This window comes from Hibiscus syriacus, unplaced genomic scaffold (genome assembly GCF_006381635.1).
Source record: "Hibiscus syriacus cultivar Baekdansim isolate YM2019G1 unplaced genomic scaffold, ASM638163v2 tig00110584_pilon, whole genome shotgun sequence".
NCBI lineage: Eukaryota > Viridiplantae > Streptophyta > Magnoliopsida > Malvales > Malvaceae > Hibiscus > Hibiscus syriacus.
In genome coordinates, this window is record NW_024062792.1 from 1514802 (window position 1) to 1537890 (window position 23089).

At 35.3% G+C, this 23089-nt stretch overlaps 1 protein-coding gene across 2 annotated transcripts; it reads right to left on the reverse strand.

The window, feature by feature from the left end:
- Nucleotides 1–1264: 1264 nt before the first annotated feature.
- On the reverse strand, nt 1265–17120 carry LOC120133548. Of its 2 annotated transcripts, XM_039150115.1 has the most exons (4): nt 17114–17120; nt 5651–5661; nt 1902–1985; nt 1265–1736 (listed from the first exon to the last, which is right to left on the reverse strand). In XM_039150115.1, exons 3-4 carry the CDS (start codon nt 1950–1952, stop codon nt 1398–1400), a joined length of 390 nt encoding a protein of 129 aa, XP_039006046.1. In that variant the 5' UTR covers nt 1953–1985; nt 5651–5661; nt 17114–17120; the 3' UTR covers nt 1265–1397. The 2 variants fall into 2 exon arrangements, with proteins under 2 accessions (XP_039006046.1, XP_039006045.1); XM_039150114.1 differs by lacking the exons at nt 5651–5661; nt 17114–17120 and having other exon boundaries at nt 1902–2110.
- Nucleotides 17121–23089: the final 5969 nt, after the last annotated feature.

Genomic DNA, 23089 nt, shown 5'->3' on the forward strand with positions numbered 1-23089 from the left:
CATAATAACAAACATTGTTTTACGAGTTTCGGCTTTGCCTATAATTGAATTAATTTCGATTAATTAACAGCTTGATCGAATTAACTCGAAAGCTGTTATATCTCGTATGTAGATGTCAGAATCGAATCACGACAGACCAATTAATTATGTCTTTGACAAAGCACCTGGAACAGCAGTTTTGTAGTTAGAGGCTGAAAATGAGGCATCTTAATTACACAATTACACGTGGTGTTGTTCTGCACGTGCAGTCTCAATGCAGAAAATTTAGTCAAAAGGATAAAGAGAGAGAGAGAAGCAGCAATTGAGTGGCCTCTTTCTTGAACCCAAAGGCAACTCATTGGTGCCCATCTTATCCGCACATCTTTTGAATTTTAATCTGTTTAATAGTTACCTAATCCGGTTGATATACTTGGTTCATTTTCAATACGTTTTATGTTGGGAATGAACTTATATTCAAACAGAAATAAATTATTAAGATTTTAAAAGATGAAAATAAATTTTTAATAAAAAATAAAATTTAGATCCAATATTAAAAGGTAATAAAGGACATTTTAGGTGTTATGCCATTGGGATCCAACAAAACACTTTTGTGAAGGGAAATTAAATGTGAAAATGCACGTTGGCGTGTGCCCATCCTCAAATGTAATTTTGGAATATTATTATTCTTCCAAAACAAAACGTTGGTTAAAATTTATAGCATTCGGGTTTGGAAAGTAATTTTGAAATTAAAATTATATTTTTGATTTTTAGTAAATTTAATATAATTTATAAATTATAATTTTTTTATCAAAATATAATTATAGATTGAATAAATTATTGGTGGATTAAAAATGTTATATTTATCACAATAATTTTATATAATTTTTTTTTAAAAACAGTCTAAGTAATTTAAAAGGAATCTTTTTATTCTCAATCTTATCACTTGGTTGACAGGTGTAATAGAAACGTGGGGTGAGATAAATATAGGTTTTGACAATTGATTTCAATAATTAAGCATTAAGAATTTAATTAAAATGAGTAGTGGGGGTGTTTTTGCAGAGATATTCATAAGCTAAAAAACAAAGGGTTTAAAGTGCTCTCCCATATATCTGTTAATCTCCACTTTATAAATATCAATCTCCATGATTAGACAAAATAGACCAATTAATTAGCCAAGTTGTTTAACATCAGAAAAAAAAGGTTAAATTATTATGCAAAAAACATATAAACATTGAGGCTGCTATGCTTCTCTTGATCATGGTATTACATGTTACTAGAAACGCATCAACACACATTACAAAAACAAGATATTAAAATAATACTCATCGAGGGGTAGGGTTATGGGTGGAAAAAAAAAAGGAACCCATAAAACCTTAAGCTCCACTACCACCTCCATAATAATCCCATTATTCCACAACTCACTGCGGTCCGGGGCGGCGCCTGTGCCGTCTTGTAAACGTTCGAGTTCGGTTCATGCGGAGCGTGCTCCTCCTACCCATATTCTGGGAATTGATCCTTTCCAAAGCGTTCCTCATGAGAGGGTCATTTTCAACCTCAAAGAGACAATCGTGAACCCACAGGTCATCAAGGACATTGGCTACAAAGCGTAGCTCCACCTCTTCCCTAATCCTCCGGATCTGTTCCTCGATCTCGGCAGCCGCAACTTGGGAGGCAATCAGTGACTGCATCACACGCCGGTTGACCCTTCGGTCCCTTGCCAATCTAGCCCTCATAATTCTTAGGCCATGCCCACGACCCTGTTTCCACAATCCACAACCACGATTTCAACGATCAAAAACCATAGCCTTAATTTCACCAGCAAATCTTACATATGAGTGAAAAGAGTTCAATTTCAATAGACTTTCGTGGACCAAAGAACTTACCAAAAATTGAAACTAAAGTGAAAGAAAAAGGAACCTGACCTTGATGTTAAAGCGACGTAGCCCAAATTGGTGAAACCAAAACCCTGTCATTTTTGGACAAAGAAATAATGAATAATCTTCTTTCTTTTTGGGAAATGTTGAATTAGATTAAAGCTAAAAAGTGGAAATGGCCCTTCGATTTTTTTTGGGGTTGGGGGTGGGGAGAGGTTTTATGCAAGAGACTGAAGATATAGAAGAAGAGGAATGGTTCAGCCTTTGCACTAATTTTCACGATGGTGAGAATTCGGATTTAAAGGAAGGCCGGTGGCTCCACCACCCTTTTTTACTCTCATTGGGCGATAAATGTCGCGCGTAATCGAACGATCTCTTCCCGTATGAAAACAAAAGGAACTCTAATTTTTGGTTGGGTTACTAAGTTACATTGCTGCTCACTAATGTATGGATAAATTTCCCCTTTTATTATTGAAATTTAAAAGTTTACTATACAATCATTAATTTATCAATTTATAATAAAATATCATTTTGATCTTAATGTCCATTACTCATATTATGACAGTGTGTGATGCACATGTTAGATATAATTTTAATGGTATTTTATACATAGATAAAAAACAATATTTAAAAAAACATAAAACTCCTTTTCTTTTTTCTCCTTATAAATAGGAAGCACTAACAATATTTAGGTAAACTGCTATCCTATTCGAAGAAGAAGGATGGACGAACATAAATATTGAAGAAAATAGATAGATTTGAAAGTGAGAGTACCGATCAATATACCACTATGCAATTTTGGACGCACAACTTAGTTGACCATTTCATGGACTAACTATAATTGTAACAACAAATTCTGATATTTGCAAGAATTAAATGACTTCAATAGTTAAAGAAATTGTTGTTATTTTTATTGATTACGAGTTCGAATATCAATGACCGCATAAGGTATTTGAGTATTCGCTATCAAATAATTCAAAGTCTTTAGATCATATACTGTAACTTGTAAGCACATTAAATTAATAAAAAAAATGATATTTATATTATATTTATGTAATTATTTATTTTGATTTGGGTTTTGTTTCGTGGGGATCAAAAGTTTCAAAACAGCGGCTGTATCATAAGCTTGAAAACTTCCTAGGTGGACCCTTGAATAATATTCAAAAAGAATATTTAAACATTTGACTAAACAATTACTTCACAGTCCACAGCCATAATAATATGAAAAATGAAAACATAAATACGAATACTATTGGATTAGTAAAATTCTATACTCAAACTTTGAAATTATATTTGTTTTTTATAAAAATAAAGAGAATTAAATGAATAAATTAGTTTATTTATTTTAGTAGAATGTAGGTTCACTCTACAATCTAATAGTTATTAAATTATTTGAGCACAGCTGTTCACCGCCCTTTTTATCTTATTGGACGTTGAATGGCGCGTGCCCATCAAACGATCACTTTATAGATATAAAAACAACGAAACCGGTATCGAATGAGAAGTCGGGATTTTTTTTACATTTAATATTATTAATATTTGAAATTATAGTTATGTGTTTTAAAAACTTTTCTTTTCTTTCTTCGCATCTATTTGCTTCAGCATTAAAATATAAAAACATTATCATTTAATTTTATAATTTTCCACGTAGTAAACATTTTGTTATTAAATATCCAAATATGTAACTGATTTTAAAGATGATTGGGATTTTGATTGGGATTTTAAAGATGATTGCGATTTTGATTGCCTTTTTCTTGACACCATATGAGCTTTGGATTTTGATGATGATCCATATTTTGGTAGAGGAAAAGATGATTGTGATGGCACTGGTGATCCACATGTCAACCTTGTATGACCACTTTCCTTGCACCGACTACATGTCGATCTCTTCTTCTCTTCACCCTTAGAAGATATACAATCGTGACTTTTTGGTCGGCCAGGTAGCCTTCTGTCCATGGCTGGTGGCAAAACTGTTTGTAAGTCATCTGGTATGTCCCACTCAGAAGGATGTGAAATAGGGTAGACAATCTCGGCATAAGTCTGTCGATATACTTCTGTAGTGTAGCAATCCATAGCGTATGTGCTTGAATCATCTTGGTTTAGATGAAGAGCAACTTTTATAACATGGCCACACGGATAACCAGATGTTTACCATTTCATACAACTACACGTCCTTGCATTTAGACCGACAAGCCCATTTAAGTTATTATCCAGTACTTCAAACAAAGTGTTTGAACATGGTTCAACTCTCCATGACGTTGACTTCACAACACATTTCGTTATCTTTTTTTCAGTCCATGGTGTAACACGATGTTCCAATGTTCCTGTAAATTTAAATAAATAATACTTAGTAAAATATATGATAAGTTACGAATTCAAAGAAATAATACCTGCATGGTTTCTTTTCTTGTAGTACCACTGTTGAATAGAGGCTCGAAAAAACTCCATTAACATAGTAATGGGTAATTTCCGGGAATGACGACTTAGAGCGTTAATTGATTCTGCACTATTAGACGTCATGAAACCATATCTTGCTCCAAGTTGATGTACTCTTGACCATCTTTCAAACCCGACATCTTCTAGTGTTTGAGCACACTGAGGCAAAACACGTCTTAAACAGTTTATATGCTTATTGAAATCCACTTCCCGATAAGCCTTTACAGCCTTCCAGTATGTCCATTTGTGCTTTTTTATACCAGCAGACCTTGATTTTAGATTTCTATACAAATGAACACCACAAAGTCCATGAAAAGCATCTGGGAAACACCTTCTAACAGCGTTGTCAATTGAGTTTGCCCTATCGGATATGATTATCAGATTGCTAATAGGACCTATGCAATCCCTAAGATGCCCCATAAACCATGTCCATGAATCAGAGGTTTCAGATTTGCCAACCCCGTAAGCTATTGGCAATATCCCATTGTTAGCATCCATGGCTACTGCTAATAAGTTTACTCCAAGGTATCGACCTTTCAAATGTGCTCCGTCAACTATAATAACTGGGCGCATGCAAGTAATAAACGAACGAATCTACAAAATAATATACACAAGAAATATAATCATTTAAATGTGAAATGCATGTAACTAACAGAAATGAGTCAACAGAATTATATTGATTTACTAACCGCAGCACCAATGGCGATAAACAGCAACTCAAAGCGTCCATCTCTATCTGTTTTGATATGAGTTACCGACCCAGGATTTTTCAGCTTTAAATTGTGACAATAAGCCGGCAGTTGGGCAAACGATGCTTCTGGCGACCCCTCAACAATTCCAAGGCATAACATTTGGCTCTCCAAGCTTGAGAATATGATATACTAATCTTGAACCGAGCATTCATGTCAGTCATAATTTCATGTCCCCGATATACCCTGCCATTCAAAAACATTAACTCAGCCAGAAAACCACCCAACACCTTTTGTTTGCCTGTCTATGGTGAGGAAAAACTTGGGTTCTTGAACATGTATGTTTATCAATAAAAGTCCTAACTTGAAACATTGCGCAATCTTTTATCCTCTTTGCAATCATACGCCACGTACAGTTTTTGTCAATCGTACACCTTGTTTCGAAACGATCTTTGCTTGATTTGTTAACTTTTAGTTGATAGCCATCTTCCACACATTTCGTATACAAAGCTATCTTCAAGTCTTCCTTTGTATCAAAACAATCATCTTTCTTGATACGAATAACTTTTGTGTAACAATCACTGCTTTCTTTGCCAACTCTTCTTCCGGTAGCTGAAGTAATTCTGGCATATTCCAGTTATACTCCCGTGGCATTTTCTTTTCTTCGGGGACTTTTTCTTCTTCTTTTTCTTCTTCAGGATTATATGAATTACAGAATGGATGTTCAACATGTTCATTCACAGTCGTAACTTCCTCCTCATTATCATCAACAACATCTTCCTCGGCAACGGGTGTTTCATCATCAAAATTCGGGTATTGACCAATATCAAAATCATTACACGCAGGGTCTGTTTCTTCTTCTGAAACATCATCAAAATCCGTGTATTGACCAATATCAAAGTCTGGGTATTGACCAAGATCAAATTTCGAATACTGACTAGTACTCACAATTTTTTCTCTTGGCTCATCATCGTCTAATTGGTCAATACGAAAACCGGAATTTGGTGCTGAAAGTTGATTTGGATTTGGATTAGAGAAAGACTGTGGGTTTTGAGACCCACTTTGTTGATTACTACCCGCTACTGACCCAACAATACTACTTCTAGGTTCAACAACATACAATGTAACATCATCACTTGAAACATTAATGTAAGCAATGAATCGTTCAACATCTTCATTGTCGGTTAACAAATAAACTTTACCATTTCTCTGATAAGATAGCCTAAATCCACTTAGGGGCTCTAAATTCAATTTCTTTGAAACACGTAACATTAGGGTTTCATAAGTTAACTTCTTTAATGACAGTTTTAGTTAAAGATTCATGGGTAAAGACATATATTGTAAAACACCATGAACATTCTCCCATGACCCTCCAAAACACAAATCTATCCAAACATGATCAACATTAGATGATTTCATGGTTGTAACTAAACAAACGAGATGCGAAACTAAGACCTGTTGCCGGATGGGGAAGGATGTCGTTGGATATAGGAACGGATGTCGCCGGAGAGAGTGATAGATGGAGATGGAATGAGTTGCGATTTAGGGATTTAGGTTATGAGTTGTTGCTGCTGCGTATATATACACAAAAATTTGGCTTGCGAAACTAAAACCTGTTGCGAACTTTGAAACTCGCATTGCGATTCTGTATTATCTCGTTGCGAAAGTCAGAATCGCGTTGCGAAAGGCAATCATTTGACCATCGCAATGCAAAATGCAAATCGCAACGATAGAATCGCAATGCGAAATGAAAAAGGCAACGAGGATTAACATGCATAAACTTTTAACAATTATTGAATTCTAGGTACTTAACCAACATTTTCAAACCAAAAGGAGTATATATGTTAACAAAACTTGCATTATGTGTATTTTATGTGTGCACTTTTAACATTTTCAGTTAGGCATGTATTAGTAACTTGAGTTTGAACATTGCTATGATCTGTTCAGTTGTTATCACTTATTAGACATTCATTTGACTATCGCAACGCGAAAATGGCTATCGCAACGCGAAAATGGCTATTGCAACGAGAAAATCGCAATGCAAAATGAAAATCGTTGCGATTTTCATTTCGCATTGTGATTTTCTCGTTGCGATAGCCATTTCGCATTGCGATAGTCTGTTTTGCCTTCAACATAAAGCAGATTGAAAATCAACAAATCAACTATTTCATTTCAACACAAATTATGTACACATCAATTAAACAAATCAACATTTACAAATCATCTTTTACAAATCAATTAAACAATCAAAAAATAATAATAATTCTTATTTCTTCATCAATTATTGAATCAATGAATCAACAACTTTGTGACCCCGTACATCCATTTCACGCAGCTCACTTAAGGATTAACCTGCAGAAACCAAACATTTGCTCAAACAAGACTTCCTACACATCTAAAACCTACAAACAACAAATTATTGAATTCTAGGTACTTAACCAAACATTTTCAAACCAAAAGGAGTATATATGTTAACAAAAATTGAATTTGACTTACCAATTAACAATGGACACTTTCATAACGCGGATGCAGGTAGGCAGCGTCTCGAATATATTGCTCTAGCCATATAATGCCGAAACCACAAGCCTACTGCAGCTCTATCTCTATCGGTGGGAGGTAAAAACTCTGTGCTTCCCGTCGTCAAACGCGCCAAGCAAAGGCATACGAGAGGACCACAATCCCCTCTGGCTCCCGGCGATTGTTGTGGCGCGGTCTCGTGTCTGACAACTGTGACATTGAACTTCTTTGGCTTCTTGTGTCCAGAATGACTCCAATACTTAATCCCATCCAAGAATTTAGCCAAATGAGAGCTCCATCCCTTGAAAATATCTCTCAAATCAGACAGTGATGTAATTGATCATGCTGTCATACACTATTATCTTCAGGGATGGGAGCTGAAGTTGGACGAGAAGCCAGTGACGACGTTCCAAAACAGGGATAAACACCTGCGATCATAAGTAATAATTCATTTATTTGCGCACTTATTTATGAACACCTTTAAAAAATTTAAAAAATAAACACTAACCTTATCGACCTCCCACCATGCAGGATAAAGTTTAGCTTGTCCATTGCCCAACAAAAATGATTCATCTCGTTGATTCTTCAAGTGAACTGCGTGAAAAGCCGTCGGCATTATTGTATAGCGAATTTTTTTATTTTTCCTAAGCTTCCTTATTATTAGTAGACGTGACACCCACGCATCGATATGCTGTTTTACAAAAAATACATATATTAGTGAATTACATTAATTTTTAAACAAATTAATCAAAATCATATATAAGACAAATATAAGACTTACCTCCCCATCCAAATAGCCACTGTCTTCAACCCCTAATAGCACACCCCACCAAGATTGATCAAGCAACAAAAACATTTCATCGTTGAGTTTGCTGATGTCAGTGTAACACCCTTGGCTCCGCTCATGTAGATAAAAATCAACTGCGGTCTTAGCCCAAAGGTATTATCCACAATTGTTTCCGGTAGTTGTCTCCTCTCCACTTCAGTTACCGGAAGGGTACTAGCCGGTAACTCATACGAGAGCCAACTCTCATCCATCATGTCCGGAACCGGTGGGGGTTTCTCAATACTTTGATATATTACCCCATGTGAATCGGGCTCTGGAATGGTGGGAGGGACCTCTTCAACGATGACAGTGGCCTCTTGAACGGTGGGGGGGGAATCTTGAGGGAGAATAGGGGCCTCTTGAACGATTGGAGGGGACTCTTGAGGGATGACCGGTGAGTCGGCTTCTTCTTGCGGAGTCTTCGCACTATTGGGTGAACGGAGACGTAATAGCACGTCCATGCCGTCTGATGCGTGAACTCCGTCGTGCAAGGAAAACCCGACGTAAAGCATCCACCTTATCGGGCCGCTAAAAAAAATTAATACATAAATCAGTAAATAAACAGACATGATATTAAACAAAGACAAATATGTTTCAAACTAGCATGTATTCACCCAAGTCATTATTCTATCATAGTTCACAAATGCTCAGATAACATTCCAGAAGTAAGCACTTATATAAACATTTAAAAGGACAACATATATAAACATTCCAGAAGAAGAATAGTTTACTTTCGCAACACGAAACTTAAAATCGCAACGCAAAATGACTATCGCAACGCGGAAATGGCTATCGCAATGCGAAATGAAATCGCAACGACAAAATCGCAATGCGAAATGAAAATCGCAACGACAAAATCGCAACGCGAAACACAAATCGCATTGCGATTTTCATTTTGCGTTGCGATTTTGTCGTTGCGATTTCATTTCGCATTGCGATTTTGTCGTTGCGATTTTCATTTCGCATTGCGATAGCCATTTTCGCGTTGCGATAGTCATTTTCGTGTTGCGAAAGTAAACTATTCTTATTCTACAAATTGAAACTTGAATGGATTGCATTACTTCAACCAAAAGACAAAAACAAAACCAAAAACAAATACTAACAAAAACAGTTTAGCAGTATTGGCAGCAACCGAATGAATTACGAGTATGAAAAATCTTAAACTTACCTCGTTGCGTAGAGTATGAACCTCATTCTGCAACGATACCACCATCTCACGTAGAGCGGCTACCTCACCGCGTAATGTAGACACCTCAACACGCCATGCACCATCGTCTTTGCGTAAAGTACCGACCTCCTCACGCAAGGCATTGACCTCATCACGTAACTCCCCTAACTCATCCCGTTGAGGTGGAGGTGGAGAACAGGGAGATAAACGTCGTGGCATCTTTGCCGGTCGCATATCTTGCGGTGATGGTGGAGAAGAGGCTCGATGATGTGACAGAATAGGTGATGGCTGTCGTTGTGGAGGTGTATAGCCGGGTCGATCAGATGATGGCTCTGGGTGAGGTGATAGCTCTGGGCGAGGTAATGGCTCCCGAAGTGGAGGCTCCTCATCAACCGTTCCATCAAAAAAACGCTTACTAGCTTGCCACCAATCAGTGGCAATCTCAGCTTCCGTGGGTGTCAGCCTCTGTAGAGGAGTGTTGGCCTCCTAACAATATAAAAGCTCAAACAAAGTTAAACGTGTACTAGTAATAACTTGTTTATAAACATATGGTAGTATTTATGTTAACTTACATTATTTATTGTCGTATACCGTAGTAAATCTTCCCATTGCAAGGTCCGTTTCCTCTTCAGGAAATAGCCCTGGGAATATCATTTGAAGTTTTTATTGCATATGTCTTCATGGCGGGAAAGGCCTCAAATATCCAAATCTACAAACAATATAATAACAAACATTAGTAATTGTTAAATAATTACTTATAATTTGGAAACATCATATAAAATTCTTACCTTAAAGGCCCAAATAAAGCCTGTCAAAGTGTATTTGGAACCATCGCCATGCAAACTTTTTCGATCATCCAAGGCAGACGATAACTTATTCCATGTAGCTTTCCATAAATACGAGCCCCACGGAAATAGGTTCCACGCATTTAGGTCTTCTACCAATTTGATTAGATCATTTGTAATATGTTGTCTGGCCTCTCTGCCTAAAAAGCCGGCATGCAAAAGAATTAGAAGGCATACTCGGACAACGTCGACGTCATCCATCCGAGTAAAACCGTCTTTATTATTCAACAATCTTGTCAGGTCTTCTACGTGTAGACTCGGCCTCTCCAGCTCAGGAAAAACTCGGGATAGCCATAATGGGCGGGTAATGTGTCTAGTGTACCGACCTACATCATCGTTTCCGAAGCGTAGACCGGTGATTAAGCAAAACTCCTCCTGCCCAAAACACGTATACGCCGGTGGAAAATCAAACCATATCTCTTCATCACGACGTTGTATAGTCTCTGGTAGATCGCTAGTCATGGTTTGAAGAAACATGTGTGTCAACATCGCATCTCCACCGGGATGTTGTACTTTCAGCCATGGCCCGAAACATGTATCCTCAAACATTTTTCTTTGTGCAGGTGAAAGCTTCGACGCAATTGTTTTGGCCAGGCTGACTTTATTTCTCAAGGTCAATTGAGCCGAATAAAAGTTCTACAAAAACAATAAACATACTAAATTAGATATACCAAAAACTACACTGTGAAGATATACCAAAAACAATAATAAACATAAAGAGTAGTAGTTTATTCTTCAAACTTAAATTTGCAACACTGTGAATTTCGTATTTGTCTTTGTTTTTTGGTTGAAGTAATGCAATTCATTCAAGTTTCAATTTGCAGAAGAAGAATAGTTTCTGAAAATGAAAATCGCAACACGAAAATGACTATCGCAACGCGAATTTGACTATCGCAACGAGAGAATCGCAACGCGAAACTAAAATCGCGTTGCGATTCTCGGTTGATTTAATAAGCAATCTAAGTGAAATGGTTAATCTATTATTGAAATTACCAGTAAACTTATCATCAATTTCAATATGAAAAACCTAATAATAATGCAAAAATTTTAAAAAGAAAATAATTAAAAAAACTAACCCTCGTTGGTTGATTTTCCATTTCTGATTGTGAGGGTGGCTCTGAGAGATGGAGATAGACGGATTTCGCCGGAGATGGGGACGGATTTCGTCGGAGATGGGTGAGAGAGTGAGAGATGGAGATGGGACTGAGTTGTGATTTTAGGTTTTAGGTTATGAGTTGCGATTACGGGATATACTGTGGACGGTTCAGTGTTCCAATATATTAATATTCGTGTTTGGAATTTAAAAATAAAATACTTAGCCAGGATACTAATGGCGCTTTGAAAATCGCATTGCGAAAGTCAGAATCGCGTTGCGAAAGTCAGTATCGCGTTGCGAAAGTAAGTATCTCGTTGCGATTTTGTATTATCGCATTGCGATAGTCAGTATCACATTGCGATTTTCCCAATTCGCGTTGCGATTTACTTATTCGCATTGCGAATTGGGAAAATCGCAACGACACTGTAGACCATCGCAACGCGATTTTCAACTATCGCATTGCGAAAATGCAACGCGAATTTGCGATAATGGAGACCGCGTTGCGAATTAGCGATCGCATTGCGATTTTGTTGGTCATTTTGGCAAATCCGGAAAAAATTGGTTAAAATCGTATATTATATAGGATTTTTGGTCACTGAGGCGATTTTCTCTATTTGAAATTATAGTTATGTGTTTTAAAAACTTTTCTTTTCTTTCTTCGCATCTATTTGCTTCAGCATTAAAATATAAAAACATTATCATTTAATTTTATAATTTTCCACGTAGTAAACATTTTGTTATTAAATATCCAAATATGTAACTGATTTTAACCATAATTTAACCTAATTTCTTTAAAAAAATATATATAATAATATAACTTGGTCTAATGATTTTATTAACAATGAATGTGGTTAGTGTATGTGAATCGCTTGAGATGAAATTGAAATGTTAAAAAAGTTTAAGGCTCATAGTTTTGGGATGAAATTAAAATGTTCAGAAGTTTGAGGATTAATTTAGAATAATAGTCAGTTTAGGGGTGGAAATGTAACATTTTAAGGACTAATTTAAAATAAATATCATAGTCTGGGGACATATGATGTAATTAATTCAAAAGAAATAAATTTTTAAGAAGTTTGGAAACGTCTATGCACGTGCAATATTTTTATAATAATATAATAAAGGGTAAGTATACAAATGATCATCAATTATAGAATACTAATTTATTAAGTTTATTGACTATTAAAAGTTACAAAATGACCACTTAACTATTTATTATGTTCTAAATTCGCCTTTTTCGTTAAAAAATGACAATCATCTAGCTAGACGCTAACATGATGACTGAAATATGATAGTTGTTTGAGATTTTAGGATCATGTTTTTATCATATCACAATCAATATGTTAATGTTCAACTCAAAATGTTGTCAATTTTTAACAGAAAAATATGAGTTTAGAACATATTAAATAATTAAGTAATCATTTTGTAATCTTTAATAGTTAAGGAACTTAATAAAATAATATCTTATATCTAGGGACTATTTGTGTACTTTACTCTATATTAAAAATTAATATCAACTACACTGCGTAACAGCCCAGAGACACCGCAAGTGCATTAACTGTCTCACCAGTAACATCTCCGGTCCCTCCCCAATGGGAAAGCGACTGCTTAACTGTACCTTATCGTTAATATAATTTTCGGGGACTTTTGATATTTATTTATAATATGATAATTAACCTTTGTCCAAGTATAATTAGGTATTTTAGTTTTTTAAGGATATAAATTTATTGAGTGGTTTAAATTATAAAAAATATTATTTTTTCTAAGATCTTAAATTTAAATAATTATACTTGTAAAATATGAACATACTCATCAGGGGTAGATGCACTAAACCCATTAAGAGTAAAATGTATCCCATTATTTTAGAAAAATATTGTGTTAAGGAAAACAGAGAAAAAAAATTGAAATTCTATTATTTTTAAGAATATAAATTTAAAATTTTAAAACTTTATTCTTAAATTTATGGATTTATAAGTGATACTAATATGAATGATTAGTTGATTACTCCAATAGCGATGGAATTAGATATTTAATTGTATAAATAACTAAAAGTTAAAAGGTATGGTTGACGACGGACAACAATGCAGAGTTTCTAGATATTGCATTTAGAATTCTCCATGTAGTGTCATTTGATGTAATAATCAGACTCTCCACGTGTATACGGTTGACACGTCTGTCATAGTAAACACAGGGCAAACTATATGTTTACTTTCTTCGTCTGAAAAAAAGCACTTGTGATTTGTCACTCAAAAAGATTATCACCAAATGATTAAAAATAATATTTTAAAAGATTATCAAAGACTTGTATTTTATTATTTGCTTTATCTCTATAAATAAATTTGAAAAGGGGCTCATATAAACACATATGTCATATTCTTACTCTTGGTTATGCATTTAGAAGAACTATAATTTTTAATAAAAAATTATAAAATCTTAAATAAAAATAAACAATTTATGCTCATATAAATAAGGGGTGAGAAAAGATCGACTCAACTCGAATTTTTTTTCAATTTCAAGTTATTCGAGTCAAGCCGAGTTGGAATTTCAAATTTTCAAGTAACTCGAAAAATCAAAATTTTGGATTAATATTTTAACAGATTTATGATTTAGTCCCTAATTTTATATTCCCTCAATTCCTCCTCCATTTTGAGCACATTTTTTTACTAAATTTGAACCACATACTCCTATAAACCATCATATAATACATAATTACTTTCAATTACACTTTTTGATATTAAATTTTCTATTTGTTCAATTTAGTCTCTTGATTTTGCATGATTTCCTTATTTCTTCAATTCATCATTCATTTTAAGCACATTTTTTTAACACATTTAAACCACATGCTCCCCTACCACTATAGAATACATATTTTACTTAAATTCTTTCTTTTAACTAAAAATGTACTCTCTCTTTTTAATTTAGTCCTTTAAATTTGTATTTTACTCAATTAATCTTTTGACTACAATTGTTTACTAATTCTTTCTCCACGTCAATTCTTGTCTCCTTTGTACTCCTATCATTTTTATCCTCAAAATACTTTCTTTAAAATATAATATTTTTAATATTTTATAATTTTAGATTGTATGTGATATATTAAATAACATTATATTGTGAAAAAATACGAATATATATATATATATATATATATATATGGTTAAAGAAATTCAAAAATTGAAACAAGTCTATATTATAATATCATAAATAATTATAATTAAATTTATATAGAAACTCGAACAACTCGACTCAAAATTTTTTTAAGTTAATCTCGAGCCATAAAATGACTTCTTAACTCGAATAACTCAAAAAATTTTGACGACTTGATAGAATGCTCACTCCTAATACAAAAGGCTCTTCAATTTTGTAAGATTTCACCTTACAGTGTATCATTTTGGATTCAGGACTCATGAACAACAATAGTTTTTAATGGAATACTCGGCAAACTCAAGAGAGTGGAGAGAATAAGTAGGAGAAAAAGAACAGAGGTTCTCAATTTAAAATCACCAATTAAATCATTTACTATTTTTTTTGACCCTATCAAAAGTAAAACAAAAGCATTGTTAAAAAGTGGGACTACTGACAATCAGTTGACTTAGTAGGATGAGTCACTAAGTTCTTTAAGTAATGTCAGGGGTTCGAATCCTGCTGTTTGCGAATGGAGCAAACTGGGTTGAGAGGGTTGTCCTCGCCTCTACAGTATCCGATCTGGATTAGTCGGTCAATAGATCGGATATCAGTGATTAATTCAAAAAAAAAGTGGGACTTAGTTCTTGTGCAAGCGAGCTCATCATCTTAATTTGGCTCTTACAAGTCCAATCATATATCATGGCTTATAAATAAGATTCTCATGGTTTGTTTAAGGAAATGTAAGATTTGATTAATCTGAAACATCTTAATTTTTATAACAATATCTCACATACTTCAAAGAAAAATTAACAATAAATAATTATTTCTTATCTTTAATTTAGAATATCATAAATCATTATATCCAATTAACTAGTGGATTTGCTATCTTCTGGATCAGATATTCAATTAAGATCATTGTATCTTTTTAATGTAACGGGAAATCCACAAATCAGAATATCATAAATCATTAATTTTAGGTATATCAGTAACTTTACTACATCGACACAATACTTATGATTAAGGTGGTGTGTATGCTCGCTCAATTGACAAACTATTTATGTTGTCTTAGGGTCTAGTAAAATTCATCAAGTGCATCAAACTCTTAATAATTTGTGCATACTTGGATTAAGCAACATGATTAATGTAGACATTAGTTTTTTGCCCATTTGTTTATTTATTTATTTGTTTATTTATTATATTAATTATTATTAGTATTATTATTATTATTATTAATCTTTTACAGGCCCAAAATATTATAAACCGGAGCCCAAAATTTAAATCCCTGATGCGCAACAGTGACCCAATTACAACCCGGTCCAGACACCCAATCCGGTCCAGAAAACCCTCCTAGGGTTACAACATCTTCTCCAGCCATCATCAACCAGCAGTCGTTGGATATGGCAAGATCCAACGGTCCAAGGGTTTCCAATATGAAACCCTAAGGTTATGATACCCTAGGGACTACGCCGGTCGCCGCCACTCCACGTCTCAGCCAGCTGCTGTTCCACGCCCAGCCGTTTCAAGAATCAAAGGAGATCGTCCACGTTATGGCCTTAGGGTGAGTCACCACCTTAGGTTTGGTGACTCACCGAATGATGCTCTATTACCTGGTCCGAGGCAAGCACCGTGGTGGCCTATAAAGCCACCATCGGATCTGCAAAATAAAGAACGGGGAGGAACACAACGACCAAATCACCAAATAATCAAACCAAAAAATAGACAAAAGGCTTACCGAGGAAGCAACACCGCCACCGGAGTCTCTACGCGCCTCCACGCGCCATCGAAAGTGTAACACCCATAACCTGTATAATTATACCTATACAGATTATAGATGTCACCCGAATTTCTAAAACCATTTGCAATCCAAATCGATTTAAGAAATTATTTCTTAAAATGGTAACTGATATTATAAAAATATCATATCATATAATCACGTTTCATTGTAACAAATTTAATTCAAAGATTTTTTTATAAATAGTGAATAATACCCGTGAACAGTGAACAGTGGGGGTATCGATTCCCCTGTAGCAGGGAATCGGTTCCCTAAATGCATTCTAGAAATTTTGCTTAAAACGTGTTATTGTTCACTGCTACAGTTACTATAGCAGTAACTTTTGAAAATTATATATAAAACTCATAAAAATTAAACTTTCATCACTATCAATTTATAATTTTGTTTCCAAATTAATTCAACAAAACAAAAAACATTATCAAATTACACGCCACTATCTAAATCAATTCCATCATAGATGTCTTACTGATATTAAAATATACTCCTCGATGCTTGATGTCAATTTGAACTCTTATATTCCACTACTGGCTTTTACCTACGATTGAAAATTATCACACGCTAAGTATAATGTAGATGTTTGATTTGTCCGGGGCCCATATCACTTGCAAATGAAAACAGTTTGGGGGTTAAAACCAGAAAGAAAATGTGGAGGCCATTTCTTTATTTTTTTATCGGGGTAATAAAAACTGAAATGTGCAGTTTTTACGTGGGGAAATAAACTGTAAATGGAGGGGGATGGTCAGTTTTTTAATGAGATAACCACTCATCAACTTGGGGAGAAAAAAGAAAGAGATCAACAGAGAGCAAAAGGGAGAAACAAAAAGACTATTTTGGGGGGGGGGGGAATCATTTTTCCAACATGGTTTTTACTGAACCTATCGCAAGATTAACAAACCATTGTATAAAAAACTGAGGAAGCAATAAAGCAGAGGATTTTTCCTAGCATCCAGATGCAATTCTTACAAGGTTTTTTTTTCTTTCCTTCGTTCTTATTTACTGTAGTATTTTCTGCATTTATTTATTTATGTTTTTTTCGTTTTCAAGCATGGTATAGGAATAACAAGCATAGATCGAGAGAGATATCATTTTTTATTTCTAATTCCCCTAATCGAAAAACCAAAAAATTAAAATCAAGAGAATAAGAAAGCAAAAAGATAGAAACCCTTTTTAGATCCTTTTAGTTTCAAGATAATAAAATAAAGGGAGGAGAAGGCTTACCTTAATCTTGTTGGTGTCGAGCTTTAGACATTGGTTAGCTTGGGCGAGTTTCGACTGGCGGCTTCGTGTTCTCGGAATTTAGATTGAAGCAAATAGAAGAAAATGGGTTTAAAGGAAAATCAAATGTTAGCTTAGTTCGAGTTAGGATTAGGGTCTTACCTGGTAGAGTTCTATAGAAGTTGGATTGAGAGGCCAAATGCCAGCCATGGGTCTGTGGAGAGAGCGCCGTTTGTTAGGAAATAAGGATGGAGAGGAAGAGAGCCAACCGTATGTTGTTAAACTAGTTTAGGTTTGTTTTATTTAGGTTATATTAGGTTTTAGATAGTTTAGATTTTTAGTCCTCCAAATATATGCGTTTTTACATCTTAGTCACCATATTTTTAGGGTAAATTATTCTTGGGTCCTCGAAATTTAGGTCATTCTTTTAAAGTTCTTTATTTGTTTTAATTTTCTGGTTTTTTTTTCAAATGTGTAGGCATTATTTATGTAATTTCCCATATTATTTTAGTTTGAACCGAATAGGATAAAATTTTATATCAGACCCTGTAATTTATACGTATTTCATATTTAGGTCATTGATTTAGTATTTTATGTTTAGGTCACTGATTTATTTCTGATTTATAAATTTAATTTACGTATATTTAAATTTAGTCATACATTAATGTATATATACACTTTTTAAATTTATAGTTTAGCATGTTTATGATTTTGTTTTTATATTTAGGTCACATGTATATATAATATGTTCATGTGCATAATTTATAATTTATAATTTTAAAATGTATGTATATAATTTTTTTATATGTCACGTTGTATGGCATTTTTGATTTTGTTTAATTAATTTTGGTATGACATTTTTTTGCACAATTTGCATGATAGCCCCACGTGCATAACTCGACCTATTACATAATCGGACTAAGGGTAATACCCTTTTAATTTATAATTGTCTCGAGTGGCCTGTCTTAACTGATTAGAGGGCCATTTTGACATTTTGTTTAAATTAAAATTTGATTCGTCACTTAAAATTTGGGAACGAAAGAAAAGGAAATGTTCGTTTATTTAAATTTATCGAGAAAAGGTTGTTATAGCTTTTAAGATCTGGTCTCGATATTTGTAAATAATCGAACATTCTTTATCTTTCTAAAACAACTCGGTAATTTTAATTTAATTTATTTGAGTGATTTTGAATATTGTAAAATTCTTATTTGTCGTTTTATGGGATTAAATGTCAAATTAAATTTGAATTTGTAAAGTTCATTGCAAAGACGTTAATTAATCGACTAGGTACCGATTTAGGGCGTTGTGGGGGTGCTAATCCTTCCCCGCACGTAACCGACTCCCGAACTCGGATTTTGGTAACGCGGACCTTAATTTGTTGTTTTAATTAAAATTAATTTTTAATAACAAACATTTTTGGGTGCCCAATCACACCCTAATCAAAGATTGGTGGCGACTCTTTGTACAATATGTTTCGAACGAAAAAAGAATTTCAATTTTTTCGAAACGAGAGGTTTTTAAATTGTATTTGTTTTTAAATTAAAAATCAATTGAAAGAGATAATTCAAAATTAATGTGGTTTTCAAAATCTCACTTTTCACCTGTTAAAAAAAATCGTTTCGACAGCTTGGCGACTCTGCTGGGGACTTTTTTTAGAGAGTTAAGCCGATAGTCGATTAATTAATTGTATTTGCAATTGAAAATTACAAATTCGTTTTAATTTGATTTTTGATCCCTTGCTTTGTTTTTAATAAGTTTTGTTTGTATTTTGATTTCTTTAATTTAATTTGATTGACAATTAAATAGTTGTACTGATCTGTTTGCTAATGGTTTCAGAATAATTGTTTGTTTTAGGAATTGATTTTGAGTGTTTTTATTGTTTGTTTTTTTCGCTTTTCCTCACACACTGCACAGCTGCATTATCATAACATGAGCTAAAACCCCGCTCCGTCCTATTAAGTAGGAGTGAGAGACTATGCCCTCGTGTGGTTTTCACCTCCGCATGGGATAGTGGATCGCTCCTGGAGTTCACGCCTTATGGTTCTCGTGATGGTAATCACCTCTGCATGGACATAAGGAGGTGTGTTCCCTCGAAATTGAACTCGATCCCCTAAAGCCTGTGATGGGCCAGGATTGAGGGTTTGGTAGCCCAAGAACCTTAGAGAATAACCCGGCATATAGTGAGAGCCCGAACTTAGGTTGAGCCAAACAACCTTAAGGAAAAGCTTTTTTTTTAGTCATTTATTTCATTTTTTGAATAAGCATGCGAACTAGATATCATGCGGTTAGGTTTATTTTTTGAATAAGCATGCGAATTAGATATCATGCGGTTAGGATTTATTTTTGTGAATAACAAAGCATGGGGGTAGATATCATGTTGGGTAGGATCTGATAAAGCATGATTGGGTAGCCGCATGTGGGTAGGATTCTTGAACAAATTATTATCCCGATTTAATTGCTTTATGTTACTACCGATCTCTGTTGTCTTTGTCTTGTTTCTTTTCTGTTTTGCATTGCACTATCCATTACATGGTGTTGATTTGGGATCGATGTCCATATAGAAGGCCAGTAATATGGAACGAACGGTTCAGAAAGAGGTTGAAGACAATGCAAATGTTTTGAGGTGGTCGGAACAGTCCCAATTGACCAATGGAGACAGCGTGATGCTGGATATGTGTCAGAGTTATTTGGTTATACTCACATCAACGTGCGTCAGAATGATCTAAGTGAGCTAAAGAAGATATGGGGAAGATGGACAATAGCCGATAAGGAGATATTTTATCAGTTGTACGGCGATATTCCTTATCTTCTGGATATTCCTATTGACCGAAATCTGTTTAGAGCATTGGCGCAGTTCTGGAATCCGCTTATGGCTGTTTCACATTTGGTAGAGTGGATCTAACACCAACAATAGAGTATCAAGCATTGGTCCGTTTCCGAGGTCCCAGATAGATAGAATATATACCAAGCTGCCAGTCACTCCTTCATTTAAGAAGAAATTACTATTGATGACCGGAATGAGTGAAGATTGGGTAATCAGAAACATTAAGAAGAAGTGAGACAGTGAGTGCATCTCTTGGGCTGCTCTGAAAGAAGTAATTGATTATCATTCTTATAAGAGAAAAAGCTTGACTTGTTTGCTTTAGGGATTATGGGCTCGTTATTTTTCCAAAGGTACTAGGATGTAGACGTATCAGTCTTGACCTGTTTGAAAGATTAGACAAGCACGTGGATCCTGTCCAACCATTTAGCTGAGACGTTCCGTCTTTGAGTTCTTGTAGGCGCGAGGGAGGACGCTTTATAGGATGTGCGCCTTTGCTGCTAGTGTGGATTCTGAGTCATTTCAAACATGTTGAAAGAGCACCAGGACGAGTGTTTCTAGAGGGTTTTCGCCTTTGAAGGATTTTCTTTCTAAGAGTGGCCTGGGGTTTTAACCGAAGAAAAATGATGGTCATCTTCAAGGATTAGAGATGGAGATATTTGTGGCGAGCTTCGTGAATACCTCTTTGGATATACTTTACCGATGTGGAGACGAGATTGGGTTCCTTTCCAGGTATATGGGGTCTGTTGGGTATGCACCGCTACTAGTTTCCAGACAGTATGGATCGAGGTAGTTCATTCCAGCCACGTGGGACTTGTTAGGATCGGATTTGCATTCAAAGGAGATCAGTATAAGGGTAAAGTTAAAGGGGTTGCTGAGGCCTGGAAGTAAACTCGTCGTGTGAATTTCACCTATGATCTCGAGTTATCTCAAGAGTACGAGCAGTGGAGAAGCGGTCGAGTAACGACAACATCCCAATAGTGAATCTTGAAAATATTCAGCCGGTGGAGGAACAGTTAAGAGTGGTGCCATCTTCGTTAGAGTTAGCCAAGCGCGATTTCGAAGCAAACGGAGACAATGGAGAATGACTTTACAGAAGCTAAAAGATGAAGTGTATCAAAATGGATTGGAGATGACATTCAGAAGAGATCAGATCGAATTGAAAAGTAGAGAAACACTTCGGCTAGACTTTGACGATCTTCGGTCAACTTATCAGCGAATGGTAAAGCTCAGGCAGGTCTAGCTCGAGTAAGTCTGTCAATTGAGGCAAGAGTGACGAGCCTCAAAAGAGTAGCCGGAGAGAGTCAAGAAGAGCTAAGCAAAGCAGACAGCAAGTGAAGATTTTATCGAAAGAAAAGGATTCTTTAGAGCAGCGTTACAAAAGAGTCAAGCCCAGAATGAAAAGTTGAAGGAGAAAATTTCAAGTTTAGAGACCGCATTACAACGTACCGAAACAGGGAAGTAGCTCGAGCCAAGGGGAGGTTGAAAGTATGAAAAAACAAGTGAGTGAGCTTGAACCATGGTTCGAGATTTTCAAAGGCAAGCAAGTGAGCTATCGATAGTTCCTTAGAGGGGGATATACATGGCGTTTTCGATGGGAGCGAGCTCAGGCGAGAGTTAAGCAAAGAGAGGACTTTATTGCTTGTTACCTAGAACACGCACGGGAATAGCTCAATATTTGGTCATTCTATCCGAGGAAGCTACTGTGACTGAAGAACTTCCCGAGGCTGAAGAAAACCAGAAGATCGTGGAGTTGCTAGCACATGTACAGCAATAGGAGAGATGGTACGATTTTTTTGTGATATGTTTCACTTGTAATTGAACGTCGTTCTAATATAAAGAGTATTCTAAGGAGTCGTTCCAAGATCAACACCTGCATTTTGCATATGCATTTTTTAATGCATTTAATTTTGCATCGCATTTTATTCATTCATAATCATATATTCATATTCATTAATAAATATCAGCGATAACAAAATGACTCTGTGACAGATTAATACTGGAAAATCCCAAGCATACCTACAGAACCAGGAAGAAAGTTATGGAGGACAAACTTGCCCAAATTGAGAAGGCTCAGTTGGAGTTACAAGATAATATCAAGAAATACAAGAATATATGATTAATGCCCAAAAGGAGATGTTTGCCAAGTTTGCGAGTATGTTGGAAGGAAGAAATCCAGACATGGAAAAGCCCTATGAAGGTAACTGAAGACCCACTTCATCATCCAGGGTTAACCCCAGAACAATCTCGAACGTTCAAGTGACCCCTATTCAGGTCGGGAAGGTGCACATTAATCCAGTCGTGCTTCTGTTAACGTACAACATGGATCTAGTTCATATCAGGAAGAACATCAATATCATCAAGTTCCGGACCTTGATGAAGAAGCCAAGGACCAAAACAATCTTTGGAAGAGAAATGGAAGCAGTTAGAAAGAGAGGTCAGAGCCATGAAGGAAGATACCAGTGTCTATGGATTTGACGCAAAGGAGTTAAGTCTAGTTCCTGATCTGGTCTTGCCTCCAAAGTTTAAAGTTCCTGACTTTGAGAAGTTTTGATGGTACCAGGTGTCCCTCTGCGCATATCATGATGTTTTATAGAAGATGACCGGATACATAGGGACGATCAATGTTGATACACTGCTTTCAGGAAAGTTTAACTGGCTTGGCAATCCGGTGGTATAACCAGCTGAGTAGAGCTAATATTAAATCGTGG

What these genes read in the sequence shown, in the direction of transcription:
- LOC120133548 (XM_039150115.1), bottom strand. Translation starts at nt 1,952, where the DNA reads ATGACAGGGTTTTGGTTTCACCAATTTGGGCTACGTCGCTTTAACATC. An exon ending in TACGTCGCTTTAACATCAAG is followed by an intron (nt 1,737 to 1,901) that starts GTCAGGTTCCTT and finishes TTGTGGAAACAG; the next exon opens with GGTCGTGGGCATGGCCTAAG.